Raw genomic sequence first — 24,069 nt, 5'->3', positions numbered from 1 at the left:
CAATAAGACTGGAGGTGTACCTCCTGGAACCATAGTCATCTGGAGTTGAGTTGAGTTACAGTAAAGCTCAAGGCACAGTGAGTCTCATTGTTAAGTTAGAAATTCCTAATAATCAATTAACTGACTGCCGTTTGGCAGATCCATGGATTGACATTGAGGTAAAATTAGCCCAGATAGGAGATAGGCAGCTTTTCTAAAGGGGGAACACAGCTGTGTTTTAGATTTCTCCAGACCAGAATAGTTTCCACTATCCTTCAAGTCCAGTGGATATTGCAGAATGCACAGCGTATGCTCTGTCTCTCTTTTTCTCTCTGATATATACACAAATTTGTATAAATACTCACTTTCCTAGATTGTGGGAAAAGCTTTTGTCTGCCGGCATGTCAAATCAAATAGAATACCTTAATAAAATGCACTTGCAAATAATAACCCATGCACACAGCAGTTATTTCATTACGATGGGTCTCTCTTGTGCCATTAAATGACTGAAGACTGTGTTGCCATCAAAGTGCTAATGTCTTAAGAAATAACTGTGTAACTCTCATCTCTTTTCAGTATGTAAAAATGATTCCTTGAAAAAAAGCAAGAAGGCTGGTGATCTAAAGATTAGTGCTTTGCTATCTTCCTGGTCTGCTAATAGTACAGAACAGTAATTATCTGTCTCAATAAAAAACTAAATCAAAGTGGTGCTGCTAGGGGGTGTGTCCTTCTTAGGTGCAGCATTTACCAGCTGCATAAGGGACTGCGCAAGTGATCCAAATACTCTAAACATTTGGTATTTTCAGCTGCCAAAAGCACTGATTGTGTAGTGTCTTTCAACTAATCTAAAACACCACTTCCCTTACTCTAGGAATTAAACTAGAACTGGGAAGAGTGAAGGCTAGGATCATGCCACCTGAGCCCTTGCTGCAGGGGACTAAAAGAAACGTCACTTAGTCCAATAATTAGTGTCTTTTCAACTTCCAAGGAATATTTCATTTTATGCTGAAGGAGAGAGGAAGATAAGTTACGATCATGAAATTGTAGAGCAATAGGGAGTTGAGCATCAGTGGTTTAGGGAGATTTTGTATGTGGTCTATTTTCTTTCAGTGAAGAAGAAGGGTTTTTTATGTAATGTGAAACCCCTTCCCCACCCCTTTTTTTGGCTTGCCCTGGTTTTGGAAGCAGTACAGAGAAGACAGGTTTTTTTCTGTAAAAAAAGACCATGGAATTCACTTATTTGCTGCTTTCCCTACACCCCCCTCTTCTTTAAAGTAAATTCCATGGCAAATTAGAAATTATATGCGGATTCCAGTATTTTTGAAAGTTCAAATGAAACTTGGTGGCATGCTAAACTTCAGAGAACATTAAGACAGATTTGAAAAACACAAGCCAGCACACCTGTGAATTTACTAGAGCGCAGTTATCTGTCTACTCTTGTCCTCTTCTTATCTTGAATTTAGCTTTACAAAGCTTAATTTACGTGAACTGCATGGAAGCCAAGATACAAAGGGTTTTTTTTTTTTCAAGAGTACTAAATAGAAGAAAAAAACTATTCAAACTGATGTTAAAGGCATAAAATTAAACATCGCAAGAGCTTAAAGCTTAGCTTGTCATGGCTTTATAAAACAGTAGTGCAGGATTTGGGACAATACTTTTCATACATTTTTTAACAGTAAGGCCTATGGAAAGAAGCCAGACTGAAATACTTTCTTCGGCTATACCAAGTTAGCATTATTTCACATTTCTGTGTTTTCTGCCTTTGTATTGATGGTAAGGTAAATAATTTTAATAAGAATTCCAAATGATTATTACACTGTGTGTATATGCACTGACATCAGGCTGTAACTGGGCAGATGTCACTGTGTTTGTTAATTACAGCATTTACATGATGACTCTGTTCATCTAAAATGTCTTGAGAACGTAATATACCTGTAATAAGGAAAGCTGCATTAACAGCGCACAGAGTGCAAATGTTAGTTCTTGGCAAAGAAAAGAGGAACGCTTTTTTCTGACGACAAAAATAAGTCCCCTCATCTTTGAAATGCTAATGCAGGTCGATTAGAATTTTTATTACTGTTGCAACAGGACTTACACTGACATTTTAGTAGCTCCAGAATTACGAATCAGTGAATCATTCCCGGTGAGAGGAAGGAATACAAAGCTGTCTGAACTTGTGGCATTGCCATGTAGTTGAAACCAAACTGGCATTTTCCATGGATTTTTTTTTTCTTATGATAGTCATAACTTAAAAGTTATATGCAAAATGTTTCCATTGTAATGTGCCAAGTAATAAACCCAGCAGTCACAAAGCTTATGCTGGAAATTTTGTCAAATCTATTACATCCAAAAGTAGAAGTATTTATAAATAACAAAATTTGGTTCTGTTCATCACTTGAAAACCCTGCCTAATTGTTTGATTACTTTACAATATGAGCTCTTTTTAATAACAAAGAAAGCAAATTTAAATAGAAGTATTATTCCAAGAGTTTTCTAACACAATTTCACTGTAAGTTCCTAAGCTACTGAGTGGGATAAATCAAAACTAATAAACCTGAAGATCTAACGGAGGATATTTAGACTGTATTTTACCATTAGAATGGTAGCTTGATTTTTATTAAGAATGCTGTGCATGTTGTATGTGATATTTCCAACCAGTTGTCAGGTTGAGGCAAGCATTGCTAATTCTGCTGACAAGTGATGCTATTAAAGATGGGCTGTGCTTCCTGTTGCATGCATTACACTGACACTATACTTTCTTTCCTTTCCTTTTCTCCTGTGCCATGCTTGCTGTGTAGCAAATGGAATCTCTTGCAGTAAGTTGAAGTTCTTTCATATTCTTTGTCCATCTGTAGATGGGCTAATACACCCCAGTTTTACTGTTTTACTTCTAAGCATGTTTTCTTTTTTCATTATAATTTCCCTGTAGAATACATGGTTCTACATGCAGTGACTAAAATAATTTACTAAGGTGTGTTTTGTGAAATCTAAAAATACAGTACCAAAATTCTGACATCTTCATATGCTGTTTTAAATGGTCATTTACATAATTTTTAAAAAAGCAAGCCTTTGAATGGATATAATATGCTGGAGTGGAAGTTTTTTTTTTTTTTATTTTAAAATTCATACGTTTCAATTTGTCCTAATGAAAAACTACAATTTATACTTGAGAGTTATGTTTCAAAATGCTTTTGTTTATATGTTGATGAATAGTTTCACCACTATGGTTTCTAATACTTATTTAGGAAGAGCAAAAAGAGAGTTGCTTGATATGGTAACCAAATACTGAGCGAGTCAAACTTGAGTCTTCAATTTGACCTTAGTTTGTCTTCATTCAGGTTAGCAGCCAGAAGGGTGAAACAGAATCATTGCTCTCCAAGGACTATAAAAAATTGTCTGTTACATGCCAAACTATCACGAGATTATTTTTTCTTAATTATGTTATGCCGTGTCTGGTTTTCAATTAATTTTTAACTCCCTGACTACTTCAAGTATATGTGTGTTTAACTGCTACATAGTGTTGCCAGTTCTCCAAAATTTGAATGGAGTGAATTTGATCCCTACTGGAGAACCTCGGGCTGTGTCCCTGCTGGTGAACTAAGCAGGACCAGGGAGCAGGCGTGTGTGCCAGGGCTGGCGTTAGGGCTGAAGGCACCAGCCAGCCCCTCACATGCCCCAGCATGGTTTGAGAGAAGACGGGAGCCAGAGCCATTTCCAGGATGTTGTATCTAAACAGTCACTCTTTATTTTGGGAGAAGAATGGTTAACCACACAGGTGTAAGCTTGGCAGTGCTCCATGGCCTCTCTTACAGAGAATGGCCTCTGGGCAGGTTTATTTAACCGGCAGCATCCCTCATGCCCTACCTCTTCATTCTCTTGGCCACCAATAGGTTTTGTCCCTGTCCACAAGTCAGTTCTGTCCTAGCAGGTCACACATCCATTCCCTCCCATTTTTCCCCACTGCGGATCTGTTGTGCCTTCCTTCAGCTCCTGTGGGTCTTTGCTGACATACCAGATCTGGTGGGATTCCTCCCTTCCACTGGGGGCAGGAACACTCAGACCCTGCTCAGCAGTAGCAAACATTAAACATACCGACTAAAATAGCAAAAACGGATTATCCATAACAGCCCAGAGCTCGGAGCAGGCAAATGTACAGTGCTGAGCTCTGCTGCTGTGGCAGACCAACGCTGAGGTGCGAGCAGCCCCGTCTGCCTGGCCTTCAGCAGAACGAACCCGACCCGCTTGACACCTGCTGGCCTGGCGCCCTCCTCCTGCTCCCACTCTCCTCCATAAACATCCTTCAGAAGGAGACTGGTTTTAGAGTGCCCTTGGCTGATTGTTCATAGATGGGTAGTTGGTGTCCACCCCTCCCTCATGAACAAAGCTGAAATTTGCCAGAGAACCTCTCTTTTGACCTCAGTCTTCTCTGGCTGGTACAGAAATTTTGGGAACTGGAACACTAAGGATACAGTTCTAATTTTGCCTTATTAATAAAAACCTTGGCACTTAAATAGTGAACCATATGTAAATAAACACTTCAGTCAAATTAACATGTACAATGTCTAAAAAGTACTTTTTATTAGTATTTTTGCTGGCATTTGCACAGACCGCAATTCAGCAAATAGCTGAAGTACATGCTAGTAGCCAAGCACGTATGAAGTGCTTTAAGGAAGCAAAGATGTTAATAGCTGCTGCTTCTTTTCTGCCACGTTTGGCATGAAACTCTGCTCTAGTTCCTCAGAGCAAATGGAAGGATCACTGAGCCCACCCTTGGTCACTGTGTCTGTAAAAGAAGACAAATCAAATATGATTTGACATCTGTGAGGCTTTCCTGCCAAAGGGTCAGAAGGCCTCCTGACTTGTACTTACAGAATTTTCACTTCTTCCGTTATTTGCCAAAGATTAAATATTCCTCCCCTCCCCACCATGATCCAGCTGTGGAACTATGAGATTCCCCCTCCTGACAGGCACACAGATACCAGGACCATAAGCATATTAACTTGACTTCTCTGGCGGACATGCCCATTGCGTGTTATTTCAGTGTCTCTGACACCCTTTGTGTGGTGCTGCGCATTACACTGGAAGAAACAAGTTAATATTCATAGAACAATATCTACTTAATCTGGGAGAATAAACTGTAGAAGCCAGATGTCCACTTACACGTTAAGCTCTGTTCATCTGTTGTATGGTTTCTTTAAGATGGTAGAAAATCCATGAGCTGAGGTGGAAGTTGCAGAGCTGGCATTTCCTCCTTCCTACTCCTGGCTGGATTTATTGCTCCTCTTCCTCTCCCCTCAGAGAAGCAGGCAGGAGCTTTGACCCTCTTGAGCAACTACTTCATTGCTTCTGTCTTGGATTTTCATCCTCCCAGAAGAGGTCTTTGACCACTTCTGAAGTTTTAAAGAGTTTTATGTTCTATGCAGCAAAGTAATTTCCCCCATATTCTGCCTCTGCTTTCCAGCTTTAAACTGGAGACAGCGAAGCTAATCCACACAAACTGCTTTGAGACTGTTGCTGACACGTGCTACATGAGAGCTAGCCATCATCATTTTGATTTTCAATGTCGTATATGACTTACCGGAAGAAGAAAGTACACTACTTGTTTTCTGAAATAGTACATGATCATACTTCAGTAAAATGTTTTTTGAGAACTGAACTATCTCAGTGTGTTTTATGAGTTATTGAAAATTACCCCAACTTACTGATCTTTATTAATTACTTCTTCTCCTACAAATCTTTCTTTAGCAATTGGAACTGTGTCAGAGATTATATAAACTGCATTTCCAGCTGCTGTTGCTTTTTCAGTCCTACTGTAAACTTATCGGACAAGTGCACGAAGTCAGTTCCATGCCAGAGGTATGTAACAAACTACAAAGCCTTACACTGAAAATACCACTTAACTTTCTTGTTCTTATTTTTCTTTCTACGGACTTGCACCGAGGATTACGCTATTCCACCCTGAATATAAGTCTGCAAAAAAAACCCTTCAATACACCAGCATCTGCATTAAAATATAGTCAAGATGCTTATTTTTTGTAAGTTGCTGTACTTTCAGAGACGGGGATCTTTTGCACATTCAGCCTTCAAAATTCATTTCAGTCAGTGGTAACAAACTAGAATGACATACGAAATCTTAATTTCACTCACACACTTTACATATAGGGAGGGCTCACACTGTGTGAACATCTGCCAGTGATTTATTTTTATTTTTATTTTAATTGAGGCCTTAATTTTTAGGGGAAATGAGCCTTCTTCACACATACAGAAAACATCCTTTTTCTAGATTATTACTGATTTTATCTGAAATTTGTGGAGACGCTTAGACCGGGAGCATTTGTTAGCATGACAATAAAAAAAAAAATTGGTAAATTAATCTTAATATGGATGCAAAATTAAGGTTTTTGCTGGAAGAATGTATTGTAATTTCCAGCCACATAAACTGTCTCCATTGCACGTGCATTATACTAGAAACATCAGCAGCAGTTCTTGACAAACGGCGTCCTCTCGTACCTGAGAGGGTTTTGCATCCGCTCGTACCTGAGCAGGCGGAGGTGTGTAGTGTAGAACTACTTTATATTTTGACTGCAAGTGTACTGCCTGATCTTGTTCTCTCGATAAACAAATCTAAACCAGTTTAATGATTCCAAAGAGTATTAACTCTATTTTAAAAATATAATTAACTAAAAACCTCAGTGTTGTAAGTCTGTGATTTTTATAAGCTTTGTTCTTTAAATATTTTTGACAAAGTACATTATGGCTTTTGACTCAAATAGCCTTTTGTTTTTAGATAAATCTATGTATCTTACTTTAAAAAGCAATTCACAAGAACAATACTCTTAGTCAAGTTTATTTTCAGCAATTGCATAAAATATGTAATATCTTTGAGGTCACCACTTTAACTTGAATTGTCATCATTTAAGGAAAGATTTAACTTGCCATTCCATCCATATTTTTCTCCTGGTAAGATGCATATATTTTAAACTATTGAGGCGAAGAAGTTATGGTACTTTGCTCGTAGCTGAAAAAAAAATTGAAGCTATGAAATGTATTTTATGACAGATTCTAGTAGTTTAGAGATTTCTTAATAAATGGAAATGGTTTGGTTTATCCCACGGGCTGTAGTAGTACAAAGTGTTTGAATACTTGCTGTACCTTAAGGAACTGTTCTGAAGGCTGGCTCGTAATGTGACTGGGCTGTTCACTTCTAAGAGAAGAGAGGACAGCAGGCATCTAGCCTTAGTCTACATTTTAGAAATATTTTGTGTTCCTTATAAGATAATTAATTTCGGTAACTGTATTTCACAGTTACTATTTTGTTACATGGTTATAAATAATGCAGCCAGTGAAACTGGGGAACAGTAATATGAGGAATAGCTGTTTCACCATGAAATGTGCATCTTTTGCTGGAGCCATAAGCTATTATTTCAAGGAAGTTCCATTGTTAGTTCATGTGACGGTGGTTATTTTTATCATGTATGAGCATGAAAAGGTAAATCTTTAGAAATGAACTGTTCACTTGTGAATTACTTATGAGTCTTGTGCCACGTTAACTTTTCAGCCTGACAAAGGGTTATACAGTTCCTGTCCATCTGTCAGTCATATCAGATCCTGCATGTGTTTTGTAAATAAATAACAACATCACTGCTAGGAGAAGTGTATGTTTTCTTAAACTTTTCCACTATGATATGAAAAAAGTAGCAGGGGTGAAAAATAAAAGATTGTTTAGATGAGCTTTTGGATTTTAGCAAGCCAAAAATGCAGCATAGGGTTAACGGAAGCACAAAGCTTAAAAATCTGTGGTTTGTGTTTTCCCTGTATTGTGCAGAGCACGGGGATCAAGAAAAGTCCTTGTGTTAAAATGGGGTCTTTTCCATAACGTGTACATCCAGTGTAGTCGTAAGAACAGACTTAAATACCTATTCCCTTTGGTGCCTATGGAGAATGAAGATACCCATCTCTCCTCTTTCTCCTTGCAACAGCTGTTGAATATGTCAAGGGAACTGAGTGAGCTGAAGAAAAATCTTAAGGATGCTACTGCTGCCATCGCAGCTGAGCCTCTGACAACGGAATCTGAGCCCACATTCAATTCTACGGAAGCAGCTATTCAGTCCATGCTGGAGTGTTTGAAAAACAATGAACTTGTTAAAGCCGTCCGACAAATAAGAGAATGCAGGCAAGTTTTGCTACATGGCTCTTATTAGACTTCCATGTTATTAGAAAAGTATGCATTTATTATTTTCCTAACTCTATACTAAATGTGATGTGCTGAGTCAGCATAATTAATTTAATATGTTTCAACAAGGTACCTGGGGGCATTGATATTGTTAACTTTTGCAGGGGTGTGCCACAAGTAAAGATACCAAATCAGTTATACAAACATGTATGCTTGCCACAATTAAGGTGCTTAATTACATTGCATAGATCGAAAGTACTTCTGTGAGGCTCTTAAGAAGCTTTTTATAGAGCTAATTCCTTACAGGTGCATGTCACTGGCATCAGCTAACATTCAGCCCAGTTTCACTTCCATTTATTTGAATGAGTTTTCTTAAGTTGTTTTTTTAGACAATAGGAATTGCACTTTTATGTGCTTTCAGTGCCTGACACCAGAGTCTGAATAACAAATGAGTAGTGTAGAACAGTGAGCTGCTTTTGGCTTACCAGCGTGTGCGAGTCAGTTCTCCTTTCAGAGCTCTCTTACCACCTCGTTTCCGTCTGTGCTAATAAACCCATAATGATACGCACATTCTTTTCCTGTTTGATTGCAGGATTTTGTGGCCCAATGATATCTTTGGAAGTAGCTCTGACGATGAAGTCCAGACACTACTGAACATTTACTTCCGGCACCAAACCTTGGGTCAGACGGGCACCTATGCACTGGTGGGCTCCAACCAGAGCCTGACGGAAATCTGTACCAAATTAATGGAACTGAATATAGAGATCCGCGACATGATTCGCAGAGCTCAGAGTTACCGGGTCATCAATACTTTTCTTCCAGACTCCAGCATTTCCGGCACAAGTCTCTGACAGGACTCTTGTGTCCTCTTTCAAGCTGGGAGTGCTGCCCTGTTGGAGTGAGGTGGCTCGATGTCTTCTCAGCCTTACAAAGGTTTGGTCAAACTGTACTCACTCTTGTTACGTTTAGGATTTCTTCTAAAAAGATATGGGCTGAACTTCAAATGTGTAGCAATACTGTAAGGACAAAGGTAGCATAGAGCATCTGGGACAACATCCTTTGTTCTCTGTTGCACAAAAATCAATTAGCATTTCACTGAGCAACTGCAACTCACTACTGAAGAAGTGACTTCCATTGCATACCAAAGCCTACTACACTGAACAATACTTCCTTTATAGCAAATTAATTTTAGGTTGGCAAAAGTGCAATGTTTCCTTCACGAAATAATATTTTTTGTTAAAAAAAAAAAAACAACTTGTACATTTTTTCCTTTTTTCTCTTGTTTGGTTGAGTGAAAGATGGGCAGAATGAAGCTGGCCACAGAATCTCGCAAACTTGTTGGTCAAAAGCTGAGAGCCTGTGTATATGAAACAAATTGTAAATGGACTACAGTTTAATGTACACTGTAATTTGAGTATGATTACTGTATCTTAAAACAACGAGCTGCTATGAAGTACATTTCCTAATGTTACTAGGCTACTGTCTCTGAAGGTACTGGATCATATTGCAGAGGTCTGTTCTTAGGCCCCCAAGCATCATGAACGGTCTTGGTAGATTTTCTTCTTTTTTTTTTTTTTTTTTAAAGGACCTTGGCTGCTTTTTACTAGAGGGTTGCTTTTATGAATATATTTATACTATTAAAGGATGGTTGATCTAATTTAACTTGCCATTTTGTAGGAGAAAGTCCCATCACAGAGTCAAATCTTTGGAACTGTTATGCATGCATATTTTTATTTAATATAAATTTTGAGTATAAAAAGTAAAAATATTAACGTGAAATGCAAGTTCTCATGTTAAGTTTCTTTAAAGAGATGTCTTATTTTATTTGTAATGTATATATAAAAGTCATACCTGTATGGGTTTTTTTCTTACATTTAACTGCTGTCCAGTGTTAAATGTATGCATGTAAATCTGTTGCACATCTGAGACACTTTTATTCTGACAACTATGTAACTTATTCACTCTGTAAATACACTTACCGTTTTTGTGAAGTAACTTTGGTTGATATTTGGATCAGTACATCCATTTAACTAAAATATAAAAGTCATATATAATCGCAACAGAGTATGTTCTTGTGAAGACTGTTCTTGGCTGAATCTATACTCATGCGGATGGTACCCACGATCAACAGCCCCCAAAAGACACCTTTTTCATCATTTATGGTGAAACCGTTCATTACACTGAAAGAAACCAGTGACAAATTTAAGGACTTTTTTTTTTTGTCACCTGTCACACTTTGATGTGGTGGAAGCCCCATCCCTGGAAGTGTTCAAGGCCAGGCTGGATGGGGCTTTGAGCAGCCTGGTCTAGTGGGAGGTGTCCCTGCCCATGGCAGGGGGTTGGAACTAGATGACCTTTAAGGTCCCTTCCAACCTGAACCATTCTATGATTCTGTGTAGTTATAACTCAACCAGGAAGAGTACATTGACTAAAGCAGTTTCATTACTGAAAAAAAAAATCCAAAGTGGAGGTGAAGGTTTGTTAAAAACGTCAGTAACGGTCCTGTTTGTTCCAGCGCTGGGTTTTGGTGGGGTGGGGGTTTTTTCTCATGCTCAAGGTAAAAGAAGAGCTGTCCAGCCTGCCCTATCAGCCTCGGCTCTGAGAATCCGCAAAAGCCCTCTCCCCTTCACCCCGTTTTGGTTTTCAAAATGCTTGCACAATTTTTCCATGGATCTTGAAAAATACTTGTATTGATGCACAAAAGGGGTGGAATTGACTTTTACAGGTTTTCCGATTTTGCAGTCCGCAGAGCTCTGCAGCACAATTGCAGCTGCAGGACAAAATAGTTGCAAGGAAAATCACACAGATATTTTTCTGAGTAAAATAATCCACACTGTAATTGGGATTACAATTACAATTGTAATTGTAAAATAATCCCACTGTAATGCACACTGTGGTCTGCAAAAATTGTAGTGGCTGGTGAAAGCTGAGATCTGCTCTATCACTTGGCAAAATCATGCATATTTTATGGGTCACAGAATCACAGGAAAATTCAGGTTGGAAGGGACCTAAGGAGGTCATCTAGTCCAATCTCCACTTTGAAGCAGGGTCAGCCATGAGATCAGATCAGGTTACTCAGGCCTTTATCCAGTTGGGTCTTGAAAACATTCAAGGATAAAATCATAGAATGGTTTGGGTTGGAAGGGACATTAAAGATCATCTAGTTCCAACCCTCTGTCATGGGCAGGGACACCTCCCACTAGACCAGGTTGCTCAGAGCTTCATCCAGCCTGGCCTTGAACACTTCAGGGATGGGGCCTCCACAACTTCTGCTGCCAGGGCCCACTGCTGGCTCCACAGCCAGCTCACGGCCAACCAAACCCCAAGGGCGCTCTCTGGTGAGCTGCCCCACAGCCAGGCAAAGGGTTCTCCCCATCCAGGGGTAGGAGTTTCCTCTTGTCCCTGCTGAGTATCACAAGGCTCCTGTTGGACCATCCCTCCAGTCAGCTGACATCTCTCCAAATGGCAGCACTGCCCTCAGCTGTATTGGCTGGTCCCCCCAGCTTGGTGTCACCTGCAGACTTGACGAGCACACTCCGTTGCCTCTTCCAGGTCACTGATAACAGGAGAGGTCCCAGGATAGACCACCTGTTGTACACCACTTGTTACTGACCTGCAGGTAGAGTACAATCCTCTAACAACTACCTTGAGCAATTTGATTCAATTGGTCCTCCACTAAGTATGAAGACCCCCAGAAGTTCCTTCTGCCCTGAAGCATTCTGATTCTTCACAGACACAACAAAACCCACAATGGAACCATCTAGCTTTTTTTTGCATCACTTCTAAACTTCATGTAGAGTGGAAATCAATACGTTCCCCAGGAAGCCTTGCTGAAGTCTTAGGACAATGCAAACTGCAGCAATGCCCCACTGTGCTGCTACACCACCAGTACTTTCATTAGGATTCCTCTGCATTTTGTCTCCATGAAAGCACATTCAGTTACTCCCTTCAGTTATATTTAAGCCACCCACCCTGGAGATACCTTACATGACCGGAAAGCTGCTGAGGCACAAGCCTGTATTTGAATCGAGGGCAGAAGGACTCATCCTATGTCTTTTGGGACACACCAACTCTGGAGAATTTGTTACACTCCCACCACAGATACCCCCCAGCTCAAGAGTTTTTTCCCCTCCTCGCTTGGAAAACATGCAAATCACTTTTCCCCTCATATCTTACAGACATAGTCTTTGATTATCAAACTCCTTTGACTTTTTTTTATTCATTTGACAGAGGCAGTAGGAAGAGACACTTGCAGACACATTTACCCCAGACTTTATGCTCCAGAACATTTGCATCTGCCACACTAGTTCAGTTTCAGTGACTGAATGAAAAACTTACTATTGCAGTTTCAATCTTAGCATTCCCTAAAGACAGGTTTAAAACAAAACCTATTTTCTTTCGGAAATCAAATAGGTTGTTTCCTTCCAGATATACTTTCCTCTCAGCAAGATGAAACTAAGGGGTAACAAACTATTGCAAACTTTTATTGTTTTTTTATTTACAGCCTACATACAACGAAGCTATGTACTTTATAAATACTACAAAAGTCTTCATCCATTATCCAATGCCAGGTCAAAAGCCTAAAGTCAAAACATTGCAGGAGACTGACAAAGTGCAAAGCACAGAACAGAAGAGGGCAATCGGCTCAGACAATGTATTTGAAGCTGTAGGTGTTATCACAGGACAGCCTCTTGCCTTTGCAGCGGCCACAGAGTTCTTGGCGATGAGGTCTCTTGAGATCAATGTGTCTTTTCTTCTGAGGGCAGGAACAACGAGTCTTTGAACAGGTCTTAAGAAACAAGACATTTTATTAGTAGTAGATCAAAGGTGCTCACTTCACATTAGACTGACATTTAGTTTTCCTTAATCTTAGCAACACATTTGGGCTGATACACTTAAGAGCTCTTGTGGTAAAAACCCTGTGGAGTTAAGCAGCAAGAGCCTTCTCACCTAGAAGCACAACACGCTACCCTATGTGTAGCTCAGCATAACACTGTATGAACAGCCATTCATGTAAGCCATCTGCAGGGGGAGGGAGCCATATCGCATTACACCTTTCCCAAATAACACTTCCTAGTACTTGGATGAAAGCAAGTTTCCTTCCAGATAAAGTCAGTATCAAATTCAGCAGCTGTAAACTATTAGAGTATATGACAAACCCCAGCAGTCTTACCAGGATACAGAAATCTGTAACTTACCTGGCACTGGATTGCTTCCACTCGATAGGGATTGAAGCCCTTTTGGCATTTGCGACAGAGCTGCTTGAAGTACACCTGAAAAAAGCAAGTTCTCAGTTACTACACGGACTTGCTTGGGGTGTTCAGTACAGGTACCTAAACTTGTGCCAAAACACCCAATTTGTCACAGATTTGGTGCCATTCTTACAAATCTCAGGAGCAAGAAATTACTTGGTTAACTACCTTGTTGCTTCCAGAAATGCACCACACATACGCGCTCTCCCATCTGGTCTTGCAGTCTTTACAGTGGAAATAGCCATACTTCTGCTCCAGAAACTGCAGAGAGAGAGGTCACTGAGCAAGCTCCAGCACCACACGCACACCCAGCCCAGCTCCCTCATGCTTTCCACCCCTGCTGGGTAACAGCCTGGGCAACACCGACCGAGGGCTGGGGGGTGTGCAGACCTGAGGGGGAACCCAGGGTGGGAACTGCTGTGCCTTCTGCTGCTCAAGAGCAGATTTCATAAAATGGGAAGGGTTGGAAGGGACCTTAAAGATCATCCAGTTCCACCCCCCCTGCCATGGGCAGGGACACCTCCCAGTAGACCAGGCTGCTCAAAGCCCCATCCAGCCTGGCCTTGAACACTTCCAGGGATGGGGCATCCACAGCTTCTCTGGAAAACCTGTGCCAGTGTCTCACCACCCTCATAATGAAAGTTTTCTTCCTAATATCTAATCTAAATCTCCCCTCTTTCAGTTTAAAACCATTACCCCTCATCCTATCACTACATGCCCTTGTAAAAAGTCCCTCTCCAGCTTTCCTGTAGCTCCTCCAGCAGCTGCTATGAGGTCTCTCCAGAGCATTCTCTTCTCCAGGCTGAACAACCCCAACTCTCTCAGCCTGTGTTGATAGCAGAGGTGCTCCAGCCCTCTCATCATCTTCATGATCATCTTCTCCCCAACCCGCTTCACCCTTCTTCACCCACCACGGGCTCCACCAGGTCCCGGCCTCTCCTCAGGCCCCGCACCTGGAAGGCAGCCCGCCGTCTGGGGGCCGCCGCCGCCCCCTCCCCCGGTGTCTCCACTGTCGCCTCACTCGGCAGGGCAGTCTCCGCCCGGCTGTCCTGCTGCTCTCCGCCACCATCCTCCGTCTTCTGCTCCTGGGGGACCGTTTCAGACACCTCCTCTTTCTCCCGGGGTGCCGCGACCTCGGGCAGGGTGAGGAGGCGGCGGTGGGCCGGCACGGGGGAGTAGAGGGCGGGGTGTCCGTGGGCGCGGAGGGCGGCGGGGCTGAGGGGGCGGCCGAGGGACAGGGTGCGCGGCCCCAGCGAGCACTGCACGGCCGCCTCGGCCCGCAGGTTCACCTGCACCCCCGCCTCCTTAGTGTCGGCCCGGCGCAGCCGCGGCATCAGGCCGGGGTTCATCTGGGAGAGCAGGGCCTGCAGCTGGGCCCGCCGGTAGCTGTCCAGGTAGTCGGAGGGCAGCGGGCTGAGGGGGCCGCTGAGGAAGGGGCTGATGCCGCCACCCTTGCTCTGCTTCCAGCTGGGCTGCTTCACCCCCGGGTCCCGGCCGCGGCTGAGGCCGCCCCTGAAGCTCTGGTAGGTGCCAAAGGGGGAATAGACAAAGCCCTCCATGACCATCATCAGCTCCTGTAGTCTCCCTGCCCTGCCTTTATCCTACCTGCAGAGCTGCTGCTAATTGGTGCTAATTGATGGGGATAATTGGCCCCAGGCCCTCAAAAAGCAGCAAGGCCCCGTAAAGATGTAATTCAGCCACAGCTGGGACAAGCATGGCTATCATAGCGCAGGAGGCTGGCTTGCTCTCAGCTCCTCTTTTTTACTCCTTAAGAGAAGGAAAAGTGAGGGTGGGATAAAACTGGGTGCCCCTCAGACAACTGAGCAAAGAATGCAGGTCAGACTGAAAAGAAGTCTTTATAGAATCATAGAATTGCAGCATGGTTTGGGTTGAAAGGGACCTTAAAGATCATCTAGTTCCAACCCCCTGCCATGGGCAGGGACACCTCCCACTAGACCAGGCTGCTCAAAGCCCCATCCAGCCTGGCCTTGAACACCTCCAGGGATGGGGCATCCACAGCTTCTCTGGGCAACCTGTTCCGGTGCCTCACCACACTCACAGTAAAGAATTTCTTCCTAATAGCTAATTTAAATCTACCCTCTTCCAGTTTGAGCATCCTCATTGCTCCATTACTTGGGGATTTTCTATACGTAGCTTTTCTGTCAACTGTATTGGTTTAGGAAAAGATGGAATATACATCAGTTAGTACAACACTCCGGAGGGAAAAGAATTATACTGGGAAAAGTGGCTTAATACCTGTATAATGCAATAAATTTTAGCAATACAAGCACTTACATCTTAGACTAATAGTCCTTCTTCCATAATCACATCACTGTATTTCAGTTCTAAGGTAATATAGTTAAAATAATATAATTAAATCATCCAAACTGTATGCAAGTCTTCAGAGACTGCAGAATCCCCAAATCCCTGGACCTGCTGTGATGTGAAATAATTTCTTTGCATGCCTCCTCTCCACCTTTATAAAAGCGCTGCATTACAAAATTCAGTGGTTCAACAAGATAGGGGCTGGAGAAGGGCTGCTAGGGATGGTTTCTTTAAACGCTCACAGCGTATTCGAGAAAGATCCTTTCAAGTGTCTGAAATAAATCAGTAAGTAAAAGCATTTTTATGCAACAAAATGGGGTTGAGATTCAGGAAATACACATTCATCGTAGTTAAAAGCAAGATGGCTCAAGGCTCCACGTGATGCTCGGGTTTTCAAAGCACTGTCTGTATCAGTGCTTAAAGCAAAAACAGGGGATCGAGATGACCAAGTGAGAACTCACAACTGCACTGTGGCTGCAAAAAGAGTAAGTTGTCAGGGTGCATTGGGAGGGGGATGGAGCTTAACTTGGGAACTATGTGCCATCATTCAAAACAACAGCATGGCTTCCTCTGGAGTGCTTTGGGAAGAACCAGTTAGTGCACCTCCCCAGGACACTGCAGGATTAGAAGGTAAAGAAGTTTGTTGGAAGGAGGAGGGACATGGAAAAATTACTGTATGAAGAGACACTGAAGAAGGTGACTGATGAATAAGTGGGTGATGTGACAAAAATGTGTAAAATAAGGACTGGCGTGGAGAGGTAACAAGAAACTCTTTTATAGCACAAGAGCAGATGAACACCCGGCTGTAACACTGAACACTGGAACATGAAACACTGGCACAGGTTGCCCAGAGAGGTGGGAGATGCCCCATCCCTGGAAAACATTCAAGGTCAGGTTGGACGGGGCTGTGAGCAACCTGATCTAGTGAAAGATGTCCCTGCTCATTGCAGGGGCGTTGGGCTAGATGACCTTTAAAGGTCCCTTCCGACCCAACACATTGTATGATTCTACGAAAATTAAAGATGGCTAACTCAAAATTGGTGATAGGAAGACTTTTCCACCCAACTTGAAGTTATTTTACAGACTCATGGCTAAGGCCAAGAATTGTATCAAGAGTCAAAGCGGGAATGAACACGTGCGTGGAGGATAGTATTTTCTTTATTGTAACATCAGCAACCATAATGATTTCACGTGCCAAGGCCTGCAAAACCCCCTAACTACAAGACGGGGCTGAGACTTCCACAGGCAGCGACACTCCATCACAGCACGGCTGCAAGGCTCCTGCAGCCTTTTTTTAGGACGTTGGTGTTGTAATAAATAGCCAGATCCCTCAAACAGAAATGGCACTTATTTTATTATCGGGACAAAGTCAATAAAGCAAAAGCACAGCACTGGGTGCATGACTCAAGTCAGAGGCACACCAGCTAGCACTTCAACCATGTCTTATATACATTCAATATTGCATACGTATTCACTATTTTAGGCAGAGTAATTGTTTATGATGATTGATTATCATTAGTCCCTTTTCTCTTCTATTTGTGCGTTTCCTTCTGACAATTGTTTCTGAGGATCGATGATCTTCAGCTCCCTTTTCCCATGCATCTGTTTCCTTCTGGTAGGATCGGTTATCATCAACTCCCTTCTCCTATGCATCTGTTTCCTTCTGTTAATCACTTGTGGAGTCTTTTGGAGAAGTTCTCTTTTGTTTCTGTCCGATGTTTTTCTTCATGATGTTTTTCTTCATAGCTGCTGTTAGTTGTTACCTTTGAGGTTTCTCGTGTTTCCTAATTTACTAAAGGTTAGTTATCCATATAAGTCAAATATTTATAGCCTTGTTATTATGGCAAAAGCCAACAATACCTTCACTATTTTTCACAGTGTTAACCGCCATTAAACAGCAAGCCGGAACACGCGAGCTTGGCCGCCACGCTTCATTTCTGCTGGGGACGCGTGAATACAGGCAGCCGGCCCACATTTGCCTCAGGGCGCTCCTTTTTTGTAGCGAGAGGCATCAGCCTCGGAGGGAGGGCGTTCACGGAAGACATGGCGCTTCCTCCGACACCGGCGGCCTCCCCTTGCGCCTCCCCGTTCCCGCCTCCTGTCCCCCCAACCTCGCTGAGGAGAGGTGGCGGCGCCCATTACACCGCCCCCTTTCCGTGACGGGCAGGGCGGGCTCTGCCATTGCGCAGGCGCCCGAGGGGGGCTGTTGGCGCCAAGCTTTGAACGCGGAGGGAGGGGGCTGCTTTGCCTCTCCTTGCCCCACGCGTGAGGCGATGCCGCGGCCGCCGCGCCGCCCACGGGGCCGGAGGGAGGTAAAGGCCCCGCGTGTGGCTCAGCCCTGCCGTGCGACCTCCCGCACACTTCGCGTGGGGGGTGTCCCGGCTGTCTCTGGGGGTTGAACGCCGTGCGGGGCCCCCTCCTTCTCCTCACAACCTGCGCGGGGGTTTGCGGTTACCGGCCTGCCCGGGGCGGGGGGGGTGGTTGGAGCCCGTCCTCTGAGGCCGTTCGGCCCCGTGGGGATGTGGGGGGGTTTGGGGCTCGTCCTCTGAGACCCCTCGGCCCCGTGGGGGGATTGGGCCCCGCCCTCTGAGACCCGCCGGCCCTGGGAGGGGGGGACACCCGGTGGCGGCCCCGCAGGCAGCGCCCCGTGCGTGGGTGGCTCCCCGGCAGGGGCTTCCCCGAGCGGGAGGCGGCGTGGATCGGTCGCTTCGCCTTCTAAAACGTACTTCTGAGGCAATTTTGCACTTCTTTGACGTGCTGTCTTCGGGTAGCCTCTACCCTGTCTTTAAATGCCTGTCTGCCCTGTCGTTTTGGTAAAGCAGCTGCAGCCTGGAAAACTGATTTTACAGTGGAAGCAATAAATGTGTTAAAATAAACTGGAAAGTTTCTATAACAATCTTATTTATACCTGATTTTTAATACGACGGGGAAACTGGCAATGTTTGCTCTGCTTGAAAGCAGCTTTATATCAAATTCTTGGCACGTGAGTTGTAACGGTGGTAGTAGTCTATATTCTAACATATAGGAGTGAGTGTGGATTTTTTTATTTGTGCTTAAAATAACTCAAAAGCGTTCTGTGCATTCCATCTTGTTTTTCTCCTGTATTTGCTGAGTATCTCTATTATCTCTGTTATAATTCCCTATGATCTGCTTGTCTCTTGTTTCATACCATGTTCATCATTGCGGTGTTTGAACACACGCATCACCGTCGTAAAGCAGCTGGGTTACAAATCACCTACCAAGAAATGCAGGAAAACAGGGTTAAGACTTCTAGTCCCATGACATTAGAATAGTACTGTATGAAAGTGTTTTCTTATTTCTCAGGTTTTTCAACACCTGTTCCTGTAATGTTATGGATAAGAAAATGGCTTATGAACCTGTGGAAAGACCAACTTTCTTTGAAATATTTAAGGCACGTTGCAGTGAATCAGGTACAGTTTCTCTAGGGCAAATAATTTTTATTAAGGTTTCTTTCTGGACATAGATATTTTATACGCATGTATGTTCCATAGAAAAGCATTATGCAACTCGTTAGCTGCTGCTCTTCTTGCCCTAAATCTGTATTTGCTAATAGCTATTTTTTTATATATATTTCTTTAAATTTTTATTTGTAGCTTTTTTTCATAAATGTGTGCTCAGTTACTTTTTTTTGCACTTCTTTTCTAGCTGTGGCCTCCTTATGTACTCACATGCAGACCAGGTTTAGTCTTCTGCCAAGTGCACCTGTAGTAGTATGACTTATTAATGTTAAAAGGATCCTGTTTAACTTGCCAGTCTGAGTAAAATAAGAGATAAACTAAAAGCCAAAAGTGCACTTTTCATTTTAAAGAAACTGGATATTTATTAGTTTTGTTAAGGTTCTGAGAATTTGGGCAGGTATTCTTTTATTCTTTAATGGGTATCAGAGTTCAAAGCTATCTAGATACAAAATAAAGAGAAGTATAACAATGGAAGGAGCAATGCAATTTGCTGCTAGCATTTAAATGCCTAATGTATTTTCACATCCTGCATGGAGAATTCTTTTTTCCTTTTTTTTTCCTTTTTCTTTTTCGTGTAATTTTCTGTATGTTTTCTTTCATAGACTTAGGGCCTATTAGTCTCAACTGGTTTGAAGAACTCAGCGCAGAAGCACCCCCATATGAGCCTAAATTGTTAGGAGAACTTGATGGTCCCTTTGGCTGGCTTGATCAAACATCTTTTAAAACTCCAAGGGCAAAATTCTCTACGTACAGTCAGTTGGCGTCAACTCCACTAATTTTTAAAGAACAAAATCTGATACTGCCACCTTATTCTTCTCCTGGAAAAGAACTGGATCAGAAAAAAATAGGAGAAAGTGAGTAATTTTCATTTATTTTTTTTAAATTTTCATAAGCAAGAGACTTTGTTTTACCTTTTGTTGTTGTAACTGATGATTGTTAATGTAATAGATGATACTACTGCAGAAATTGTACAACTAAAACACTCATCTTAGTAGGCTTCTGAAGACCATCTATAAAAAAGTGGAATTAATCTTAATAATGAATTCAGCCTTGCAATAAATTGGTAATGTATATACAAAGTTCCCTGTAGAAAGGATATTGGCATGATCCTAATAATCTAGATGCTGTTAATATAAGGAGGTACAAGTTTATTAATATAACCTGTTGACTCAGAATCAGAGTGAATTTTTTTTGCAGTCTCATCTTTGTTCTATGCAAAATCTCTGAAAATCTTTTCAAGAGAGAGAATGATGTTTATCACGCTGAATTATGAGACAATCTGCAGGGCACTCCTTAACCTTTCTTAGTGTGTTTTAGAAGCACTAAGCTCTTTGAGTTAGTAAAACTGTAAGTTATGGAAAGAAGTTACACTTTTCCATTTGGAAACAAGGAATTCTACCACTTCCATGAGGTACTTCTCATTACATTATTTCCAAATCCCAAGTATGTCATGGAAGTACATGTCACTGCTCCTTTTTGATGTACCTGCAAGCCATAGTGCCTATCCTCCTTGGACAGAGAGAAGAATCTTTTCTATGGAGAATGTATGCAAGATTTTATATAAGAATCTTTTGTATGGAAGAATATCTAACTCTGTTCCTGCAGTATCTGATTTGCCCATTTACTGTGCAAATGTGTCTGTGCCCTCCTAACCATAAGATGAGCTTTTCTAAACAGGTTACAGACAAACGCAAGACTCCCTTTATTACCTGAATCGTTACTGGATCCTAAAGCAAAGTCTTTAAAGGTGTAGAACTGTGCTGCTGTTCAAATATACTTTATAACATTGCTTCCATAGAATATTGTTACCCTGTTTGTTTTTAAGTTTACTGCTGAACTTCTGCTGAACTTATTCTCAGCTGAGAACATGTTTCTTCTAAATGTAGCTATTTGGACTTTTACAGTGTTAAGTCCTGAGTGAATTCTTGGTAGCATTTAATAAATTGCAAGCAAAGGAACCTTATGATTCTTCTGTTTCAAAATGGTTACTTTTGCTCTGTGTTTGTGCATGTGGATGTTTGTATACGCTCCTAAGGAAGGGACAATGACTATTTCGAAGTTGACTAGCCTGAGATCTTCTCCTGATTTTCTTGGTTAGAGCCAACTAACTCGTGTACCTAGGTTTTCTTCTTGTGAAAACAAGAGCATGGATGGAAGCTGATGGATTTCACCTTGGTATGGTACTGAGATGCAGCCATGCTGTGCACATGGACTCAGAAGCAGAGAGGAATGCAGAAACTTAGGTGTAATTTCTGATATGGAAGTTGTTGGAAACTTCTGAGTAGGAATTCTTTTTAGTAGTTGCTTGTTCGCGTGAGGGGCTCACTGTTCAGAGGGTTCTGCTGCTTTGGTGGGCACACTCTTTCTCTTTGGCTTGGAGATGCATAGCATATAAATTGCTACTGCTACCAGTGACAGTGCCTCCACTAACAGTTCCAGAAAAAATTTTTGCTTTATGCTGCTTGTTCAAATTAAGAAGTGTATGTCATAAGTAAATTTGAGGGAAAGCTGGTACAAATGCATGTTTGCATGTATTAAGTTTCTCTTAAGAATAACTACTGCAGTGACAAGGCAGACATAATACAGTATAGTAAAACTGAAATGAAATATGTGACTTGAATAATATCAAGGAAATATACTGAAAAACATATATATCAAATTAATAAAGTGATATAATGAGCACTTTTGGCTGTGCATTTGAAATGCGTTCAGCATTATTTGGGTACAGAACTTGAAGGTGTTCAAAACAACTAGGGGAAAAGGTAGAGTTTTGTTAGTTTTTTTTTTAACTAAAAATCAGATGTTGCTTTTTTTTTTTTTTGAAGCTTATCTTTAAACTTTAGAATCGAAACTCTTACTTGTAGCTCTGCAAGGTTGTGTTGATTATTATCTTCTGTGTTTTAGGCAGAGAGAATTTGATAAGCCCAAGTATTACAAGAAGAAAAATAGATCAAGAAAATGAAATGCTTGCTTCTCCTCCTGGTACCTGCTACAACTGCCTTGCTGCTAGGTATGCTAAATATGTTAACACAAATAGAAAATAAACTGGATTTTAAGCAAAAAGAAATATTAAGACTACCGTATTTGGTAGAGTTCTTCGGAGCAGTCAGTAATCGTGTATGCTTACGATACTAGTAGGATGGTAAGTAAATTGAAAATAAAACACTAGCTAATTTTGAAGACACTGTTGCTATAAGGAGTTCTTCCTTTCTATTTTTCTACTCATTCACAGCTGGCATATGGCATTTGTTGACATTATTTCAGCTTCCCAAATCCTCAACATCCAATGCAAGGAAGAGTAGTATGTATCATGTGATTCTCAAGTAGTAATTAGTAAAGCTATTTATTTTACTGAGCTTTTTTAGTAATAGCCTTGATTTCTACATTTAAATGTATATATTTCAGATCAATCTGATAAAAGTACTCATGTTGATTATAAGAACAGTTAAACTGATTATTTAAACTGATTCTTTAATTAAAACCAACTAATTAAGCCAGTTTCCGTAGTTTCATACAGCATGTTAAGCAATGCATGGTTATGTTGAAGTCTAGTATACTATTTGTCAGACAAATCATTGTTGAAAACTAACATTTCACAAAAGAAGCATTTTACAGTTTGAAATAAACTTATGGTAAGGTTTAAAATGCTGAATGATGGTTAGGAGAAATCTGTGTTTTATTTAGTCAGGGAAATAGCTGTGGTTTCAAAGAAAGAAAATAATGGAGGTGGTAATACATGTAACGTCTGAAATATCTACTTGTTTCCAGAAATTGATAAGTGAAATTAATATTTTTTAATTTGGTTTTGTCTTGCAGTCCGACTATTTTAAGGAATACTTACAGAACACCTCAGAGAAATAATATTCATGGTTTGTATTTTCACTTTTTTGGTTTTACAAAATATCTGATATCTGTAGATACAAATCCTTAGGTATTGTTTAATGTCCTTATTACATAATGTTTTCTAGGACCATATGGAAGCTTGTTTTGCACACCAAAACTTTTGGAGGTAAATATTTTATTCCTGCATTTTGTTTTCTTTTTCCTGAGTAGTCATTTAGAATTCTTCGTAGAAATAATAATTGTCAAATATATTTCTAGATCAGAACTCCAAAACGTATTTCTGAAAGTCTGGGAGCAGAAGTGGATCCAGATATGTCCTGGTCAAGTTCTTTAGCCACACCTCCTACACTTGGTGCAACAGTGATAATAGGTATTTATAAAAATGAACGGTTGCTAAGGTTTAAAAACTTCTGGTTTTGACACTGCAAGTTCACTTAGTGTGAACTGATTATTTTTTTTTTTAATTAAAAAGGACAAAACTCTCACAGTGATGCTTAGTGGTTGACTTTAAATAATGCAGCCCTAAAAGTAAGAAATGAAATTAGATAATGTCATTGCTTTTCAAAACTTTTCTCCCTTTATGTAAGGGATATGGGAATGTAAATTTAGAAATAACATAGCAAAGCAAAGAAAGAGAATTAGATAATGATTCCTTATATTTGCACTATCACAAAACTAGATACTATTAGGTTAAGTCATGTGAGTATGTTTTTGCAGTCTAAGGAGGTAGCCTGTTGAGTAAACTTCCCGGCAGCAATGCTTCAGCATTTTCAACCGCTCTTGGTGTGCCTGCCATCACGTTGATGCAGTGAGACAGACTGGGATATGGATCCAATTAAAGACCATATTTCCAGGGTTATTTGGTCAGGGCAATTCCTGGACCTCATTTACTGCACAGCTGCACAAACAGCTGTGCCAGTATAACCGAGGATGAGAACGAGTGGGTAATGACTGTTTAAGTGGCATTAACAGTGATGGTAAACATTGAGCCTCAACCTCAGGTGTTGCTGTAAGTGGG

At 41.4% G+C, this 24,069-nt stretch overlaps 3 protein-coding genes across 13 annotated transcripts in view; 2 read left to right on the top strand and 1 right to left on the bottom strand.

Annotated features, from left to right (window-relative positions):
* FRY (FRY microtubule binding protein) overlaps positions 1-10,216 on the top strand; it is a 251,577-nt gene extending 241,361 nt beyond the window's left edge. For 7 of the 9 annotated variants that reach the window (XM_074568017.1, XM_074568023.1, XM_074568003.1 and 4 more), the window contains 4 exons: positions 2,778-2,795; positions 5,725-5,835; positions 7,959-8,152; positions 8,745-10,216. In XM_074568017.1, the coding sequence (XP_074424118.1) occupies positions 2,778-2,795; positions 5,725-5,835; positions 7,959-8,152; positions 8,745-9,003 (582 nt within the window). In that variant the 3' untranslated portion in view covers positions 9,004-10,216. The remainder of the gene's footprint in view (positions 1-2,777; positions 2,796-5,724; positions 5,836-7,958; positions 8,153-8,744) is intronic. The other 2 variants (XM_074568047.1, XM_074567985.1) reach the window with 2 other exon arrangements.
* Positions 10,217-12,134: 1,918 nt separating this feature from the next.
* Positions 12,135-14,979, bottom strand: ZAR1L (zygote arrest 1 like). The gene is made up of 4 exons (XM_074572953.1): positions 14,358-14,979; positions 13,573-13,665; positions 13,351-13,425; positions 12,135-12,941 (listed from the first exon to the last, which is right to left on the bottom strand). The coding sequence occupies exons 1-4, from the start codon at positions 14,970-14,972 to the stop codon at positions 12,798-12,800; spliced, it is 927 nt and encodes a 308-aa protein (XP_074429054.1). The 5' UTR covers positions 14,973-14,979; the 3' UTR covers positions 12,135-12,797.
* A 2,915-nt stretch (positions 14,980-17,894) lies between these two features.
* Positions 17,895-24,069, top strand: part of BRCA2 (BRCA2 DNA repair associated) — a 42,886-nt gene continuing 36,711 nt past the window's right edge. For 2 of the 3 annotated variants that reach the window (XM_074567879.1, XM_074567867.1), the window contains exons 1-5: positions 19,578-20,062; positions 22,113-22,218; positions 23,025-23,077; positions 23,177-23,217; positions 23,310-23,421. In XM_074567879.1, the coding sequence (XP_074423980.1) occupies positions 19,720-20,062; positions 22,113-22,218; positions 23,025-23,077; positions 23,177-23,217; positions 23,310-23,421 (655 nt within the window). In that variant the 5' untranslated portion in view covers positions 19,578-19,719. Of the gene's footprint in view, positions 18,042-19,053; positions 19,161-19,577; positions 20,063-22,112; positions 22,219-23,024; positions 23,078-23,176; positions 23,218-23,309; positions 23,422-24,069 lie in introns of those variants that run through there. The other variant, XM_074567871.1, reaches the window with a different exon arrangement.

Source organism: Larus michahellis, chromosome 1, assembly GCF_964199755.1.
Source record: "Larus michahellis chromosome 1, bLarMic1.1, whole genome shotgun sequence".
Taxonomy (NCBI): domain Eukaryota; kingdom Metazoa; phylum Chordata; class Aves; order Charadriiformes; family Laridae; genus Larus; species Larus michahellis.
The sequence above is the reverse complement of the archived record's forward strand: the minus strand, read 5'-3'. Positions and strand labels throughout refer to the sequence as shown.

Excerpts from the sequence above, each read along its gene's own strand:
- ZAR1L (XM_074572953.1), bottom strand. The coding sequence starts at position 14,972 with ATGATGGTCATGGAGGGCTTTGTCTATTCCCCCTTTGGCACCTACCAG. Across the intron at positions 13,666-14,357 it reads GACGGCGGGCTGCCTTCCAG|TTTCTGGAGCAGAAGTATGG; the intron begins GTGCGGGGCCTG and ends CTCTCTCTGCAG. Across the intron at positions 12,942-13,350 it reads TGGAAGCAATCCAGTGCCAG|ACCTGTTCAAAGACTCGTTG; the intron begins GTAAGTTACAGA and ends TTGTTTCTTAAG.